This window comes from Equus asinus, chromosome 14 (genome assembly GCF_041296235.1).
Source record: "Equus asinus isolate D_3611 breed Donkey chromosome 14, EquAss-T2T_v2, whole genome shotgun sequence".
NCBI lineage: Eukaryota > Metazoa > Chordata > Mammalia > Perissodactyla > Equidae > Equus > Equus asinus.
In genome coordinates, this window is record NC_091803.1 from 37,357,399 (window position 1) to 37,375,771 (window position 18,373).

General features: G+C 44.9%; 1 protein-coding gene across 12 annotated transcripts in view; it reads left to right on the forward strand.

The window, feature by feature from the left end:
• MARF1 (meiosis regulator and mRNA stability factor 1) overlaps positions 1–18,373 on the forward strand; it is a 40,753-nt gene that overhangs the window by 7,627 nt on the left and 14,753 nt on the right. For 2 of the 12 annotated variants that reach the window (XM_044746496.2, XM_044746497.2), the window contains 16 exons: positions 298–472; positions 1,385–1,611; positions 2,912–3,029; positions 3,621–3,793; positions 5,509–5,937; positions 6,121–6,278; positions 6,366–6,524; positions 7,980–8,172; positions 9,139–9,317; positions 10,498–10,578; positions 12,786–13,022; positions 13,168–13,287; positions 13,891–14,066; positions 15,754–15,974; positions 16,760–16,902; positions 17,079–17,212. In XM_044746496.2, the coding sequence (XP_044602431.2) occupies positions 298–472; positions 1,385–1,611; positions 2,912–3,029; positions 3,621–3,793; positions 5,509–5,937; positions 6,121–6,278; positions 6,366–6,524; positions 7,980–8,172; positions 9,139–9,317; positions 10,498–10,578; positions 12,786–13,022; positions 13,168–13,287; positions 13,891–14,066; positions 15,754–15,974; positions 16,760–16,902; positions 17,079–17,212 (2,923 nt within the window). The remainder of the gene's footprint in view (positions 1–297; positions 473–1,384; positions 1,612–2,911; positions 3,030–3,620; positions 3,794–5,508; positions 5,938–6,120; positions 6,279–6,365; positions 6,525–7,979; positions 8,173–9,138; positions 9,318–10,497; positions 10,579–12,785; positions 13,023–13,167; positions 13,288–13,890; positions 14,067–15,753; positions 15,975–16,759; positions 16,903–17,078; positions 17,213–18,373) is intronic. The other 10 variants (XM_044746499.2, XM_070484881.1, XM_044746501.2 and 7 more) reach the window with 8 other exon arrangements.

Here is an 18,373-nt window from a genome sequence, read left to right on the forward strand (position 1 = left end):
TTCTAGTAAAGACTAATTCCCTTCACGTAAAGTGTGTCTGCGGTCTCCGTTGCCCCAGAATGTAAAGGTCTGACCATGTGAATATCTTCCCTGGTCATTTCAAGTCACTTCTTGAAGTGCATTTATGAATTGATAGCTCATAGTTCTGGGAAGGATGATTTGAAAATACATTTTATCAGAGGTTAGCAGGTGGAAAGAAGAAACACTTAGAATGTGTTTTCAGTTGTTGTATATAACTCTAGGTTCTGAAATGATGTATCTGAAACCTCCTCCTTTTTAAAAAAAATTTTAAAACAGCCGGCAAGAAATAGTATAATTGATGCTGCTAAAGTCTGGCCAAATATACCACCTCCAAATGCTCAGAGTGCACCTGTTACTATTCCTCTGTGTAATGGCTGCGGAACCAAAGGAACGGGCAAGGAGACCACGCTGTTATTGGCGACCAGTCTAGGCAAAGCTGCTTCGAAATTTGGTAAATGACACTATGGTATAAAATGTGCATATTTAGTTTTCAGTATCTAATACTAACACTGCATTTCGTTGCCTTTCAAAGACTCCTTGTGGTTCTAAAGCTACTGTGTATGTGAGTCTCCATTTCTCTCTTTTGGCAGAAATCTTTTTATTCTCATAGACCACGAAGTCATTTGCCCTTTATGTCGGGCTGAGGCTATTTGAGATCAGAAGCTGTGGTAGTAAAATGGGGAGTATATTAGGAGAAATAAGTGTTGGAGGGAACTTGGTGTCAACTTAGGTTCATAATCACACTTGGTGATTGTCTGCTCGCTGCAAGTTCCTAGTATTTAGAAAGATTTAGTAATGGCTGATGAAAAACTGTATATGAAAACCTAAGATCATTTCCCCAAAAGGTAGTTAACGTGATATTTTATCTTTCAACAACACTCTTTAAACTGTTAAATCCAATGTTAATGCAATGTTAAAAATCATTTAAAATCAAAGACAGTAACAACTTCACCCCTCGTCGCCTCTTCCCTGTTCTTCATTCTTGGTAGGTGGACAGATGTGGGCGGAGCATGAAAATCAGACCCCAGGGCTGCAGGGTCCATTCACCTCTGTGTAGTGTTCAGAGAGGCAGAGCTGGTCAGCACGAGAATGGCTCGTGCTTTGCCGTGGGTTTATTGTGGGCTTAAAGTAACTTGACCTTTAGATTTGTTCTCTCCTGAAAATAGGAATAATCGCTTAGAGATATTATGGCAACTTGGGTTGTTTGTCTTATTAGGTCAACCAATGAGGTTGGTGTCCTTAAACTTAACTTCAATCAATAATTTCGTCTTTCTACCACTAAGAACGATAGGTAGCTGCCTATTATTGTAATTTGCCGTTTCTCTTTCACTATGTGTAATTGAAAGTGTTCATATTTCTTAAGGGTCACCGGAAGTTGGACTAGCCGGACAGGTGCTAGAAAACTTACCCCCCATTGGGGTGTTTTGGGATATTGAAAACTGCTCAGTTCCCTCTGGCCGTTCAGCTACTGCTGTTGTACAGAGAATCCGTGAGAAGTTTTTTAAAGGCCACAGAGAAGCAGAATTCATCTGTGTGTGTGACATCAGTAAGGAAAACAAAGAAGTTATTCAAGAGCTGAATAATTGCCAGGTAAAAACAAAAAGAATTTTAATCTTATGTTAGAAGAATAAGCACATGTGATTTTTTTTTTTAAAGAATTCCAATTCAAAATTGGTTTAATAATATGCATTTGTGCTAAGGTTGCAAATGAAGGATATTAGCAGATTATTTCCAAAGTTCCAGAAATCATTTAATCATATCTGATCTTTCAATAATGCTATTTCTACGTGACTAGAGCTATACTAGTGTAACGGTTACATATGTATCGTTTCCTTTGATTTGCATAATTGCTCTGTGAACAATGGTCACAGGATTTATTATTTGAAATTTACAAATGCAACTGAAGCCCCAAGAGATTAAGCAACTTTTTAAAGATCATATGGCCAGTAAGTGGATGAACTAGAATTTCAATCCAAATTGTCTGACCTCAAAGTCTGTTCTCTTAAGCTGGAATTCAAACCCAGTTCTTCTGACTTAGACAAGTAATTCCTTTGATATGCCATATTGTTGCCTAAAATTATGTTTATATTGCTTACAAAACTAGTAAATCCTATTGTGTATTGCAGGTAGTTGAGACATCTCTCAAAACAAACCTTTCCTCGCTTTGGAAACTGTTGCACGTGGGCCTGATCGTTATAACAGGAGTAAACACATCTTAGCTCCCTTAGGGACAGGGGTCTCTCCTCTCCTACTCCCTAACCCAGATCCTGACAGCCATAGACAATGTATAGCATAGACAAATGACATCAAATATAGCCCCAAATCTGACCGTAATCATCTGTCAAATCTCTACCAATCCAAAATCGTTGGCAAAAGCTATTAGTGAGAGCTAATATAATTTGAACTACTTCAAGTTTCACGTCCTTTCTTCTGCAAGGGGGATGGATGAGGTGCAAAAGCAGAAGGTTGGAGATGAGAGCAGGGGTGGTCACGGGGCCAGTTAATTTGTATCGAGAAGCAAATTTGAAATTACTGAGATCTGGTTGTAATTTTCTTCCATTCGTAAGTGGCAATAATAACATTAAAAGAGTTCTTTCCAGGGCCGGCCTGGTGGCGCAGCAGTTAAGTTTGTACACTCCGCTTCGGCAGCCCAGGGTTCACCAGTTCGGATCCTGGGCACAGACCTGCACACTGCTTGCCAAGCCATGCTGTGGCAGGCATCCCACATATAAAGTAGAAGAAGATGGGTGCAGATGTTAGTTCAGGGCCAATCTTCCTCAAAAAAAAACCAAAATATTCTTTCCTCAAGGCCTATCCATTAAGATGTGGCAGAAGGTGTCGTGATCTTCTAACCTCAGCTCTTGCTCATTTGTCCTTGTTATTGATGCAGGTAACCGTTGCCCACATCAATGCTACTGCGAAGAATGCTGCTGACGATAAACTTCGCCAGAGCCTCCGAAGGTTTGCAAATACGCACACCGCCCCAGCCACTGTGGTTCTCGTGTCAAGTAAGTCTAGCGACGTCTGCTGATCTCAGCACAACTCACTGCCTGGGTATTATCACAGAAGCCAAAACGTGTTAAAGTAAAATGTGCCCCCGGAGAGGCTGAAGTGATGGGGTATATTTATGTCTCTCATCACTTACCTCTGCGAACTGTTTAGAAAAAAATCGGGTCTACGTGGATTTCTGTATTTTCTTCTTGAAACTTGAGTAAGGATTCTTGTGGGGTCACGTTGATTCAAGAAAATGTAATATATATGTTTTTTTACCCCAGGCCCAGTATTGCTAATTTTAAAAATCTAAGATCATTTCCAAAGTTGAGGCTCCCCAAAATATTAATATTTGCTCCATTTACTTCTGGAAGTAGCATGTGTCTTGGGATTCAATATAAATAAGTGGTAAAATTGTCTTACTGTATTAATTCTTCTGATACGAGAGAGGCTCCCGTTTTTAAATGGCTGGGAGGCGGGGGAAGGGGGAAGCAACTTGGAATACAATCCGGCCATTCCTTCCTTCTCAGTGGGCGTCAGTGGAGTTATCTGTCTCTGTCACGTGTTTCTAACGTTTGGGGATGGGGTGGGGTGTACCTTTCTTTCAGCTGACGTCAATTTCGCTTTGGAACTTAGTGACCTGAGACACAGGCATGGTTTCCACATAATCTTGGTCCATAAAAATCAGGCCTCCGAAGCACTGCTGCACCACGCTAACGAGCTCATCAGATTTGAAGAATTCATTTCCGACTTACCCCCCAGGTTGCCACTAAAAATGCCAGTAAGTGGGTTTGCGTTCTTTTTCCGTATTCCAACCTTAGGTTATGGAGGCTAAAGACAGCCCTCAACAAGGGGTCTCCAAGCCCAGGTGAGGCTTTTCCTTGTAGGAGACTGGCCAGATTTTGTAAACGAGGCTTAGAAACCTTCAGTTCTTCTCTTACATGTACAGAGAATTGATAAGTATGAATCTTCTTTTATTTTTTCAAAATATCGTAGAGAATTGACTTGTAGGTTTACCTTACCAGCAGTCCCTTGCCAATGTCTCCAAAGCTAGCAATGTTTTGTCAGGTGGATGGAAGTAATGGAGTAAGAGTTATTATTCTTTCTGCTTCCAAGTATTATGGGTAAAGAATATGAGAATGATTTGCACCTACTGGTGTGACAGGTTGAAGAGAAATCAATGGAGTAATTGTATCATTTTTAGGCATTTAATCCTTAGGCTCCAGCGGCCTCTGAGCCTATGTTTTCTGTCGTGCACACGCACAGTTAGGAGGAGTGGTTATAGCTACACCTGTAGCCTGTTAAGCCCATGATAGGAGAACGTGAGCATATTTCCAGCAGGATAAGCTTTTCTGATAACCTTGATTTGGAATAAGAATGTTCGTTGCCGCGCTGAGCTGTGTTTAAGCTGTTGGGGGCATCTGTGTAACTTAAAGAAATAGTAATAATGGAGAGGAGCTGCAGTGTGGATGAAGCAGAAGAGTGGGCAGTCCCATACGTTAAATGCAGGTTTAACATAATCTAATAACTTGAGAGCTACAGAGCTCCCTTAGAAATGATCTCCTCCGACGTCCTCATCTTAGGCAGGAGGAGGTCAGCACTTAGAGAAAGGAGGCAGGTCGCTGGGAGTCACACCATTCCACTGCAGCAGAACAGAGATGGGACCCCGCTCTCCCAGTTCAAGCACGGGCGCTGCTTGTCCCACTGCATCTCCAGTGCCCAACAGGCCGAGATTAAACACGTGCTGAGGACAGCCTGCAGCCTTCTGGCCCCAACAGTGACATCCACACAGGCCTTACTTCAGTCTTTGGAGCTGCTCCCCCGATCCACCTTTGTTCTTCATTATGGTTTTAGTCTTTTGGCTTTGGCTACGTTTCCTCTCTCTGCTTCTGTTTGGGACTCATTTTCTAACCTGAAGGCCTTTAAGACGAATGCAATGTTTTAGGTGAGAGATTACCCGCTTTGGAGATCCTTATTCCTTATGGTTAAGAAAAAAAAAAAAAGAGGGGCCGCCCTGGTGGTGCAGTGGTTAAGTTTGCACATTCCACCTCAGCGGCCCAGAGTTCGCCAGTTCGAATCCCAGGTGTGGACCTACACACTGCTCAACAAGCCATGCTGTGGCAGGCGTCCCACATATAAAGTAGAGGAAGATGGGCACAGATGTCAGCTCAGGGCCAGTCTTCCTCAGCAAAAAGAGGAGGGTTGGCAGCAGATATTAGCACAGGGCTAATCCTCATCAAAAAAAAAGAAAAAAAAGACCTGATTATTCAGAACATTAAATCTTGCCAGTCTCATTTACTAGAGTGATAACTTAAGATACGTTTTTCTTTCTGTGTGTTCTTCAGTCTAAATAAGTTAACCTTCTCCTGTCTAAATCACTGTTACCTCCCCTCCAGTGTCATTACTTAAGTCTGGAGGTGACTCATTGGAATTCTTACTTGGTGACTGAGCGTGCGCCCTTGAGTTAACCTGTTGTAACCTTTTCCTCTGTATCAGCAGTGCCACACTCTGCTCTATGTTTATAACCTACCAGCAAATAAAGATGGCAAGAGCATCAGCAACAGGCTCCGACGCCTGTCCGATAATTGTGGTGGGAAAGTGCTGAGCATCACAGGCTGCAGTGCAATTCTCCGCTTCATAAACCAGGATAGTGCAGAGCGGGCTCAGAAGCGCATGGAGAATGAGGATGTCTTTGGTAATAGGATCATTGTGTCATTCACTCCAAAAAATAGAGAACTCTGTGAAACAAAGAGTTCCAATGCACTTACCGATAAGGTGAAGTCTCCAAAAAAACTTAAGAATCCCAAACTGTGCCTCGTCAAAGATGCAAGCGAACAGCCTGCCAGTGCCAGAGCCACGCCTGGAAAAGGGTCGCAGGCCAATTCGGGATCTGCCACCAAAAACACAAATGTGAAAAGTTTACAGGTAATCTTGAGACCTCTTGCTCTCTGAAGTTTATGGTAGGTTTCATAGGCCGTGTTTTATATGCCCACTTGGCTTTCGGTGTGTCCTTTTTTGATGATCCTCAAAGTCAAGTGTTTTCTGGACGGGGTCGGACACGTCTTGGGTACTTACATTTTAAACTCCACCGTACTTGTCTCTCTGAAGGAGCTGTGCCGCCTGGAGTCGAAGACTGGTGTTAGAATCAGTGAGCCCCAGCAAGGTACCCCGAGGCTGGTGGCACCTCCTCACAGAACCCCGAGTGCCACCGCGCCCACACCTAAGAGCTCAGGCGTGGCAGAATCCGTTTACAAAAGCAATCCGAAGTAGGTGAAATCGCTCTTCCTCGTGGTTGCTTCTCTAAGGTGAAGGAAAACCAATGACCGTTCACCTTCGATTTTTCCCTCTGTTAGAAAAGAAAGCCTCAGTGCCCGAAGTGTTAGCAGTTCTCCTGTAGAGAAAAAAGATCAAGAGGAGACTGCGTTCCAAGTGAGTTACCCATCGGCTTTTAGCAAGCTGATTGCATCGAGGCAAGTCGGTCCTCTGCTCGCGCCTCAGTCTTGGGCTTCTCGGTAAGTCCAGCTGCTTGATTTATGGGGTAGATCTGTGCAGTGGAAAGGATATCACAATAATATGTCTGTTTAAGGGAATCCAGGCAGTGCAGAAGCACATAAAGTAAAGGAAGCTATTCACCCCTCCTCCGCCTGCCCCCTTTCCTCAGGTAATCCCAGCTGACACCTAGGGGCAGCGCTTCTCACCATTTCTCCCTCTTGGCAAGCAGAGGTCAGAGAGAGAAGCATGTCCTGACCAAGGATGGGAGGCGCGTTACCATTTCCTCATCACTTCATCGTGTTGAGGAAAAAGCCCAAACTGGATGTGACTTGGTTATTCTTATTCACAGGGTAATTCTCGGAAGCTGTTTGAGAAGTCAGGGCCTCTGTAAGCCACTGTCATGACCTATATAACACTTGTCTAAGCTTTCTCAACTCACACTGTGTCGTTCCGGAGCCTTGGAAGACAGAGGGGCCGTCAGGCCGCGTTGCCTCCTGTGAGCGCTTTCTGGCATTGTCTTGTTCTCCAGAGCTGGTGAAGGCTCAGTATGGGCAGTGGCTTTGAACCTGTCAAATTATATCTAAAAATGCCCGTGAAAGTTCCCCGTACGTGGAGAAGGACCGTAGCACGTGAGCAGGAGTGTCTGGCTTGCTCAGCGGGGGGATTCAGTGACTTACGTTGGTGCCACAAGCTAATGTCCTAAGAATAAATGCCCACAGCAGAAAATTAGTTCATCAGACCTGCCTGTAATTTCTGCCTTTAGCTTAAATGATCCAATGAAAGAGTATTTGCTACTAAGGAATTTATTCGTTGTTAATGAAGCGTCAACTGATAGTACCTTTGACAGTAAGTCTAAATCAGCGTACAGTCCCCCCTTATCTGTGGTGTCGCTTTCCGAGATTTCAGTTACCCGTGGTCAGACACAGCCTGAAAATATTAAATGGAGAATTCCAGAAATAAACAATTCATAAGTTTTCAAATGTGCCCCATTCTGAGTAGGCTGATGAAATCTCGCACCGTTTTGCTCCATCCCGCCCGGGATGTGAATTCTCCTTTTGTCCAGCGTACCCACACTGTATACGCTTCCTGCCTGTTGGTCACTTAGTCACTGTCTCAGTTATCAGTATATTGTTATAATTGTCCTGTTTTATTGTTAGTTATTGTTGTTAATCTCTTACTGTGCGTAATTTATGAATTAAACTTTATCATAGGTATGTACGAATGGGAAAAAACACAGTATGTATAGGATTCGGTACTCCCCACGGTTTTGGCATCCGCTGGGGGTCTTGGAACGTATCCCCCACGGATAAGCAAGGATTACTGTGTGTTTAAGATAAAAACACATATGAAAACCAAATGTTAGTTTGGTTGTATTGTGGAAAGCTATTTCTATGTATAGCTTTAAACAAAGCCTAAGTGATATAAACTAAATCAATAGAGTTGTTAAGAAATTGTCTCCATGTGTATGTTTTAAGCAGGAGTATGTCTCCAAACCTTTTAAACAGAGCATCCCCACTTGCTTTCAACACTGCAAATTCGGGCGTTGGTGCTGACTGCCCAGACCCATTTGCCAACGGTGCTGACATCCAGATCAGCAACATAGACTACAGATTATCCCGGAAGGAGCTGCAGCAGCTCGTGCAGGAGGCCTTCTCCAGGCATGGCAAGGTAACCGGCCCCTCTCGTCCTTGCCTTCATTTTACCCTTTGCTGGCACGTCAGGTCGAGAGAACGTAATTCAACACGCATAACCACAGCCAGGATGTGAGTGTTACTGAACCAGTTTGAATCTTTCCTTTTTCACCTGTTCTGCTCGTGGTGCTGCTGTCCGTCCAGTTCTCAGGCACAGCCCCAGAGAGCAAGAAGCTGAGCAGAGAAGCACCTGTGGTCACGGGCAGGGACTTAAATGGCCCTGTGGGAAATAAAACACTGATAGTTTCCATTAGCTCTGCCTCCTAAAATACGGAATAGGATTCTAAAATAACGTCGCCTGTTTTTGTTAGTATCTTTCTGTATGTGATTCTGTTTTTAGGTGCAGTTTGGTAAAAATGCACCTCTCCCAGATTCTTTTTTTCATTTATTTTTTCTTTTTTTCTTTCTTTCTTTTTTTTTCCTTTTTCTCCCCAAAGTCCCCTGGTACATAGTTGTGTATTCTCCGTTGTGGGTCCTTCTAGTTGTGGCATGTGGGACGCTGCCTCAGCGTGGTTTGATGAGCAGTGCCATGTCCGCGCCCAGGATTCGAACCGACGAAACACTGGGCCGCCTGCAGTGGAGCGCGCGAACTTAACCACTCGGCCACGGGACCAGCCCCTCCCAGATTCTTAACATGGCTATGCCCCAGGTTTTTGCAGGGTCTGGAGAGCACCCCAAAGACTCCTCGCTTGTGTTGGCCCCCGAGCCTCCCTCAGAGAGCTCTGTGGGCCCTGGCGCACAGGCAGGCCAGGCCAGTGTCACGTGCCTGAAGGTCACCCGTTGCAGGTCACTTAGATTCTGGTTGGCAGACCTGCAGAATTCAGACCAGTGCCCTCCCGGAAGCACTGACATCCACAAGCATGGTCCCTCTGATTCTCCTTCAGGTCTAAGATGACGAGGTTCTCAATAGACAAAGCGTTCCATTGCCTTTTTACTGCTGCAGGTGAAGAGTGTTGAGCTCAGCCCGCATACGGATTATCAGCTCAAGGCTGTTGTTCAGATGGAAAATTTACAAGAAGCCATCAGCGCGGTGAACGGCCTCCACAGATACAAGATTGGCAGCAAGAAGATCCTGGTCTCACTGGCCACGGGAGCCGCTAATAAATCACTCTCTTTACTGAGGTAAAAACAAGCAAACGGTTTATTTCAGGAAATAACATTTTGGCCCAGGAACAATTTTGAAAATAATAAAAAGAGATTTTATCACATTCCCAACCGTCTTTGATGATTACATAAGCAATCATACTTAATTCTTTATGGGTAGAGTTAGAAATATGCTAGAACTTAGAAATAATACGTGAGAAATAAGCTAATTAGAGTAATTTGACTGTGGTTCAAGTCGGTAATCAAAGGTGAAGTGCAGCTCAGACTTGGCAGGCACTTAGGAGTAAAATAATACGCCACACATCCAGAGCAGGTTCCAAAAATAGCAGACCTCTGTAATAAAAGTGCAGAAGCCTGGAAAGTCTGAAATATTACCTTCCAATCTTAGTAGAAGACAGATTTGCCTATAAAGGCTAGCTCTACAGAGCTCCAAGCTGTCGACTTGCAGATGCATCCTTAATGTCAGATAGACACCCGCCCGATAAGTCCACGTTACGACTACACCCATCTTAGGAATCCGGTGGTGATTTTATTCATAACACACTTTGATTCCTCTCTCTTCTCCCTGTTTTAGGGGGAACTAGTAAACAGGACTCACTTCTGAATATCTGGGCTCTCAGAGATCTTTTCTCTGACGTGTACTTCACCGTTATTTTAAATTATGGGGTTTTTTTCCCCTAGAATAAAAATGATACTCATTGAAGAAACTTTGGAAAGTTAGAGATATAGAAGCAGCGGGAGAAAAAGTCATCCATAACCCTATGGCTCAAAGCCAGTCACTCTTAACAGCTCGGATTTTTATTTTCCCTTTGAGTGTTTGTGGGTGCCTTTTTGTTTTTGAAAACCATAGTTGAGATGTCATATTCTCTTGGAGACGGCCAGGGCGCTCTGCCTCTTGCTGTGCGTTAACAAGGTGTTTGTCTCACTGTAGTCAGTGTCTTTCTGATCAGGTATGGAAAGCCCTGTGCTCGAGTCTGATAGAAATCCCAGTGTGTGACTTAGTATTCTTTAACTGCCTTGTCCCTAAAAGGTCCTTTCTTTAAGTTTTTCTGGAAAATAAATTCTGACATATCAGAAACTGGTAAATTTGGTTTGCATATACATTCTATTAATCAATTTTATGGACTGTTTTTAAAATATAACTTGGAATGGAGAGGAAGTCATCTGTTCTCTAATTGATTAAAATTTTGTCTTACAGTGCAGAAACAATGTCAATTCTTCAGGATGCTCCCGCCTGTTGTCTGCCTCTTTTTAAATTTACAGATATCTATGAAAAAAAGTAAGTTAGGTTTATTTTTTTTCATTGATCCAGTCAACACTGGTTGGGGATTTCTGTGCGTAAAACTGTGGTAGCAACTCTTAAGAGACTTCTAGCCTGGTGGGGGAAATGAGACAGAGACAATGGTGTTCCGATTTAAATTCTGGTTTTAAAATACATTTTTAAAACTCCTTTCATATTTAGCAAATTCAGGCCTCAGTCCCCAAAGCTGTCCTTTCGCTTTTTCCAGTTGACTGATTAGTTTTGTTATTCGCTGAGTGAGCCTTTTTGAGCGTCTCTAGATTGTAAGGATGCCGGGCACTTGATCTGACCTAACACCGTATCTTCCATACCCAGTGCTTAGTGCATGCTCAGCGAGTGTTAGGGGAAAGAAAGGCTGAGGCTCTGCGGAGAATGCAGACCTGGGAAGACACAGCCCTTGTCCTTGAGGAGAAGAGAAACCACTCACAAATAATTTAGAACAAAGAAAACTGTCATTAAAAAGGAGTGGAAAGGAAAAAACTCTTTCAGGAGGCAGAGGATGGAAAGAACCAGAAGCTTGACCATTCTTTCGTGGATAATGGGAGCCACAGAAGTATTGGAGGAGTGAGGGGAGGGTCAAGGTGTGGTGGCGGAGCAGGGAGACTTCTGGGGGCGGCAGCGTCTGAGATGGAACGAACAGGGGAGGGAAGGAGGCGGAAGAGGGCAGGTGCTGCGCCAGTCCCGCCTCTCAGCAGCTGCTCTTGGAACAGAAGGAACCAGATACCACGGAAGTTTCCAACGGTGGTGAAACAGGCCTTAGGAACTAGTTTTATGTGGCAGGCAAGGTAAAAAGTGGGGTCAGTTTGATTTTGCATTTTTTGCTCTAGATGACGGGGAGGATGGTTGTATGGTTAAAGTAAAAGTAGGGAAATGAAGAGAGCGTGTGTAGGAGGTACAATGAGTTTTTGATCTGGTTTTGGACATAGGAGTTTTAGGGGGCTCTTGGAATATTTGGCTAGAGAGTTCAAGTGATCTTCTTCACATTCAGAGTCTCCCTCAGGAAAGAAGATATGGCAGTTATTTGCCTAGAGGTGATCATGAAAGATGAGGGAGCAGATAAGATCAGAGGAGAGGGAGGAGAAACAGAAGGACAGACCTGGATGGAATGCCACCAGGGACAGGAAGTGGGTGAGAACCCAGAGGTGAGGGTGTTGTCAGGAATCGGGGAGTGGCCTGCAACATCGAGGGGACTGAGGCTGTGCTGTGAGATTAGGGGGAGGAGGAGGCCGCTGGAGACTGAGAGCCGTCTCTAAAGAGTCCTGTGGATAAAATCTTGGAGGGAATGGGTGACAGACTAGATGGTGAAACAGCTGACGCGACTCCTGGGAGACCAGCTGTTTTCCTTACAGGGAAGACAGGAGAGCACAAGACTGAGGGTGAGAGCCCGAGGGAGAATGTGTGTCTGCAGGAGCAGGACAGCCTGAGTGAGGGGGAGAGGACATGAGACTGGTTCTAGTGGAGAGGAAATCTGAGCGTGTCTGTAGGGCACTGGGAAGACACCATTGGAGCAGCTAGCTTTTAATGAGCACTTACCATGTGCCAAGCCCTCCATACGTAATCACACTGAATCCACACATCAACCCTGTGAGGTTGGTATCATCACACCATTTTATAGAAGGGAATGCTGAGGCCCAGATTGGTTATGTAACATGTCTGAGGTCACACAGATTGAGCCAGGATATGTGCTCAAATCTGTCTGCCTTCAGAGCCTGTGCCTTTAAGCTTCAAGTGTGAAAGACACAAGTCAGGGGAGTGACTGAGGAGTCCAATCTCAGAGGAAGTGTGGGTCACGAGGCTAAGGCACAGGTTAGGCGGGGGTAGGTGGAAAGGAATATACCTCTTGAGGGTGGAGAGCAGAGATGATGAGAGGTAATAGGGGTTTGGAAGTGAAGGGGAGCCAAGTTGAATGAGGTCATATCACGTAGCTTTCCATCTCAGAAAATTAGGTGAGCTCATTTACAGAATGATATAATCATTGTCATGGGCAGTGTGCCAAAGGCGACTTGAAGGAGTGCCAAGCCTCTCTGGTTCCTTAGTGAATGAATTTATAGAATTATTCCAGTTTTACTTTCGAAGAGACAGAGATGCTATTCTTGGTTACAGCCCTTTATTTAAACAGGGCAGGTGTTTCTGTGTAATCAAAGAAAAGTGTTCTAAGTCAGCATCTCTCTGTTCCTTGCTTTCAGGTTTGGACACAAGTTGAATGTGTCCGATTTATATAAATTAACAGACACGGTTGCCATCCGGGAACAAGGAAACGGAAGACTGGTGTGTCTCTTACCCAGCAGTCAAGCCCGACAGAGCCCCTTGGGGTCTTCCCAGTCGCACGATGGCTCCTCAACGAATTGCAGCCCAATTATATTTGAAGAGTTGGAATATCACGAACCTGTCTGCAGGCAGCATTGTCCCAATAAGGATTTCAGGTAGAACGCTCAGTACACTTTAGGAATAACCCTTTTGTGGGGTTATTGGAATATCTGGGGTCGTGGAATATCTGTTAGAATTACCTTGCGAGTGTTTCAGACCGCTGAGAAATGTCAGCTAACTGTTTTGTTCTCTTTTCTGCAGTGAACATGAATTTGACCCAGACTCCTATAAGATTCCTTTTGTGATTGTCTCTTTGAAGACGTTTGCACCCCAGGTTCATAGTCTTCTGCAGACACACGAGGGCACTGTGCCTTTATTAAGGTGAACACGTCAAAGCCATTGTGATACGATGCCTTAGTTGTCCCCTCTGTAGAGAGTCTGCCCTCGGCCCACACCTCTCCCCAAGTATTGTAGAATGCTTCGTCCTCCATTTGAGCCTTGCTAACAATTCGTCTATCTGAAATGGGATTCATTCATTCAGTACTTCAACAGAAACATTTATGCTGCATTTTAGAAACATACATAGGAATAGGACAGTTTCTTCTCCGCAGAGACAAGATGATTACAAGTGCTCTACTGGAAGTCTGCACACGTGCTACAGTAGTGTGCACAGCCTCAGGTAGTGGTAGACTGCACAATTTGGGAGCGAAAGGCATTCCTCAGAAGTCCATTGACCACTCATGGGCCACGTGGTAGCTCTGATCCAGGGGCCACTACAGGACTAAGGTGCCTTGAGGCCGCCGATACGGTAAAGCAGATAGAGAGAGAAATGCCCAGTGGTTGCCTCCCTGGGACCCTCAGTTTCCTCCAGATCGTGGGCATTTGAACAGAAATGAGTCGTAGTGGACACATCCACGTAAAGCTTTGTTTAGCAGGCGTTTCCCTTTTCCATCCTTTCAGTTAACCTTTTGCTTTCCACTTCAGCTTTCCAGATTGTCACGCCGCAGAGTTCGGTGAACTGGAGGTAGTGCAGGAAAACCAAGGGGGTGTTCCCTTAGAGCACCTCATCACCTGTGTTCCAGGTGTGCACATTGCCACCGCGCAGAATGGCGTCAAAGTGGTTAAGTGGATTCACAACAAGCCCCCTCCTCCCAACACAGGTGGGTGTCAGGATTGTTCCTGCTCAGCCGCGTCTCCTGCCCGTGGAGGCTGTTGACTTTCGTCTCAGCAGCAGCACCATTCGCCAAGCGCAGAGCGCCAGGGGGGTCTCTTCTGACCTTTTAACGACTCTGTAAGCTGCTGAAGGTTTGGCAGAGCTAGACTTTTTGGCAGTATTAGCATAAGTCATGTAAAATTTAAAACCCGAATTCCTCAGTTATCAATCTCTTTAGCTACCTAATTTTCTGAAGCTTTTTGACAATTTGGCTGGCCTTTAAAGAATAGTTCCAAGTATTTGAAGGAAATATCTCTGAATGCGATTTACCTTGACGTTCATTTTGGTCAACATTCCTGACTTTGATAAATGTGAAAAGAGATTTGACTCTCAAGGACCAGGACATTTGAACCCCGATTTGGGTGAGTTTCTGGGTTCTGGGCATCCCCGAGTTACAGGTAGCTAGTCCTGCTGTGGGAACAGCACTGTAAATGGCGGCCTTCATCTCGAAGCTCCCTTCTCTTTGGCCCCAGCACTGCCTCCTTTTCTGCTCCCACTTCCCCCTGCCCTACGGGAAGAAAGGTCAGGATAAGCAGGAGCTCTGTTTGTCCCAGGGCTTCTTACCCACCTCCCCCTGCTTTTCCCCTCCGTCCACTCCAGGGCTGCACGTTACGCTGCCCCCTCCTCTCTCTTCCGCTGTGTCATTAGCCCACTTGGTGTTAGTGCTGTCCAGTGGATTCCGACTCCTACTGACCATGTGGACAGCAGGGCGGAACCCTACCCGGTCTTTTCGCGCCATTCTCTCACTTCCGGTGCTACATCAGATGATGCTCTGCTGCTATTCATGGGGTTTCATGGTCAATTTTTCTGAAAGTGGGTGGCCAAGTCCTTCTTCCTAGTGTCTCTTAGTCTGGAAGCTCCACTGAAACTTGTCCACCATGGATCACCCTGCTAGTGTTTGAAATACCAGTGGCATAGCTTTCAGCATCACAGCAACACGCAGCTGCCACCGTGTGACAACCGACAGACGGGTGGTATGGTCCCCTGACTGGAAAATGAACCTGGGCTGTGGCAATGAGAGCACCGAATATTAACAACTAGACCACCAATTAGCCTACTAGTCCCTTACAAAGGTTTCCATCTGATTATTTATACTTTTATGAAAACTTCTTAATTATATGAACATTCAAGATAAATGTGAAAACTTGTTTCTTGGGTTTCTGTCATACTAGTTTTACATTATTCCTTTCTGTGGTTTCCTGGGCAACATTGTCAGCTGCTTTGGGGTTAATTAGGCTCTTCTGGGCTACCTGCTTGATGGCCATTTATGACTTTGTTTCTGTGGGAAAGTACGTTCCACGTGACCAAGTTACAAATGGATCTTTGCAATACAACCAGTTTATAAGCTGGAAACTTCCTGTGTATTTTCCCTTCTGCTTCAAGTTAACACTGTGGTGAGCTATGCTTTACTTTGGCTACTTGACCTCAGGAAGTAGTGAGGACGCATTTGTCGGCCTGTAAATAAGTTGGGCTAGGTGGTTGATTACAGGGGACCCGAGTGGGGAAGGCGAGAAGTAAGGTGGCTTTTGGTCTCGTCTGCTTGGTCTTGATTGAGCTGAGGCGAGGGCGTGTTTTCTGGTGAAATCATGCTTTGTATCTTATTGCGTGTTCTCTTTCTCTCCCCACACGTCTAGACCCTTGGCTTCTGCGTTCTAAAAGTCCTGTAGGTAACCCCCAGCTGATCCAGTTCAGTAGGGAAGTGATTGACTTACTGAAGAACCAGCCATCCTGCGTCATACCAATTAGTAATTTCATCCCGTCTTATCACCATCACTTTGCAAAGCAATGCCGGGTATCAGACTACGGCTATTCCAAGCTGATTGAGTTATTAGAAGCAGTGCCTCATGTCTTGCAGGTAAGGAATGCTGAGAGATTGTTTGTTTACAGATGGAAATGTTCCTCCATGATTTTGGCCACCCCAGCCAGAGAAATAGGATAGCTAGTAACCGAATTAATGCCTAAGAAGGCAATTCTCAGAGCAAAACATCCTATAAAAGCTTTCTTCAGAATGCAGAAAACATATATCAGGTGCTTGTCAATCTTTGAGAAAGCTATAAATTTCCAACTTAAAGGAACTCAGGGGCACCGAGCAGCATTTTCCTTCTGATCTCTGTAGGCTGACCTTCTTCCTCCTAGCACGCCACCTCCAGAACTGTCCGCCATCATGCAGGAGCTGCTGCACCATGCCTTACCTTTCTGAGAAATGAGTTGATGGCCAGGTACTGGGCTGGAGCCTAGCGTTAGTTCCTAAGAAGTCTTGGCCTGTTAACTCGCAGTGTTAGAACAGCTTCCCACTTGTAGAAACGCTTCCCACTTGTAAAAACGGCCTGAAAAACTTTGGCTGTCTTTTAGGGACAAGATTAGTTGTCCAGACTGATAGCATGCTTTTCTTTTCTGTACTCATGACTATTTAGGAAAGAGTGTGCAGAGCACAGAGAGAGCCCCAGGCACTTGAGTGGTTGTTCATTCCGACCGTCTGCGTTTTGTTGATGTACACGCGTTTCAGAATGTAGCTGTCGTATAGGAAGGGGACTCCCTTTCTCTGTGGGCGGCAACAGAAGAGAGAGCAAGCCGTCAACAAGAGAGTCGCTGTCTGCCAAGGTCTTGTCACTAGAAATAATCCGAGTGTTTGATCTGCAGATTCTTGGAATGGGTTCCAAACGCGTGTTGACCCTCACCCACCGGGCCCAGGTGAAGCGCTTTACTCAGGACCTGCTGAAGCTTCTCAAATCCCAGGCGAGCAAACAGGTCGTCGTGAGAGAGTTCTCGCAGGCTTATCATTGGTGAGTTGATGAGAAGGAAGACAAAATGAAAGCAACTATTGTAAAACACTGTTTCTCCCCCCACATTTTAAATGACTATCTGACTTTTCTATGTAGCACTCTTTCGGAAGACTTGTTAAGTTATTTTGGCGAGTGATATTTCTCGTTCTTCACCCATTTCCTTGGTTACAATCTAGGTGTTTCTCAAAGGACTGGGATGTCACCGAGTACGGTGTTTGTGAGTTGATCGATATTCTATCAGAGATTCCAGACACAACCATCTGCTTGTCCCAACAAGATACCGAAATGGTGATTTGTATCCCTAAAAGAGGTATGTTGACTTATATTCTCTGGAAGCCGGCTCTCTCTCTCAGTGGTTATTTTAACATGGGTCTCACAGGGGTGCACCTTCCCCTCCTCCTCCGTGGTTCCTCCAGAGTCCGTGGAAAGCGCAGTGTGGAAACTGCTCTGCTATGCAGTGGAGCCTAAGTTCTCAGAGCAGGTGGATCCTCTTTTCAAGAAGAAAAGCCAGCTAGTCTTTTAGAATTCACTTTAAGGAGAAAAGGAGCATAGTCAGCTCTTTCTTAGAATGCCCCTTCAGCCTGTCTGTGGCTGTTTATGCTGTAATTATCCACTTGAGAGTCAGGTCCCTGGCTGTTTCTTGTCTCTTTGACTCTGAGCTACTTTACTGTGCACACTTGAGAGGGAAAGAAAACTCAAATGAATGCTTTGTTTTATCTTGCACATTTTAGTAGCTCCAACTGAGGTGTGGGACACAGGATAGACAAAACTGAATCTGTACACTGTCATGTTCTCCCACTGTTATCAGTCACTGGCTCTTAAACGGCACTCCTGCAGAACACCAATGTCCGTGAAATCATAGTGTTCCAAAGCTAAAATGAGTAACGTCAGTCTTTTCCCAATTCTATTTTAAAAATTAATAGAAGCAAAACCCTAAGCGTTTTCTCGCCTGCATTTTTGTTAAACTTTTGATGCCTGATGTTCTGCTAGCAATTTCAACTAAGATCAGGTGAATAGACAAAAAGCATGTGAACATTCAGAAGTGTGATTTTTTTTTTTTTTTTTTTTAAAGATTTTATTTTTTCCTTTTTCTCCCCAAAGCCCCCCGGTACATAGTTGTGTATTCTTCATTGTGGGTTCTTCTAGTTGTGGCATGTGGGACGCTGCCTCAGCGTGGTCTGATGAGCAGTGCCATGTCCGCGCCCAGGATTCGAACTAAGGAAACACTGGGCCGCCTGCAGCGGAGCGCGCGAACTTAACCACTCGGCCACGGGGCCAGCCCCCAGAAGTGTGATTTCAGGGAAATAATTTTCAGATTATTTTTTCAAGCACAGAGACCTGTGTGAGAGTCACGTTCGTATGTATGGAGTGGAGGTGGGAGGATGGGGCGTGGCTAGAGAAATTGTTTCTAGCTTGGGAGATGAGATTACGTAGTTGTGGATGTGTATTTCATAGTCCACCATCATAGCAT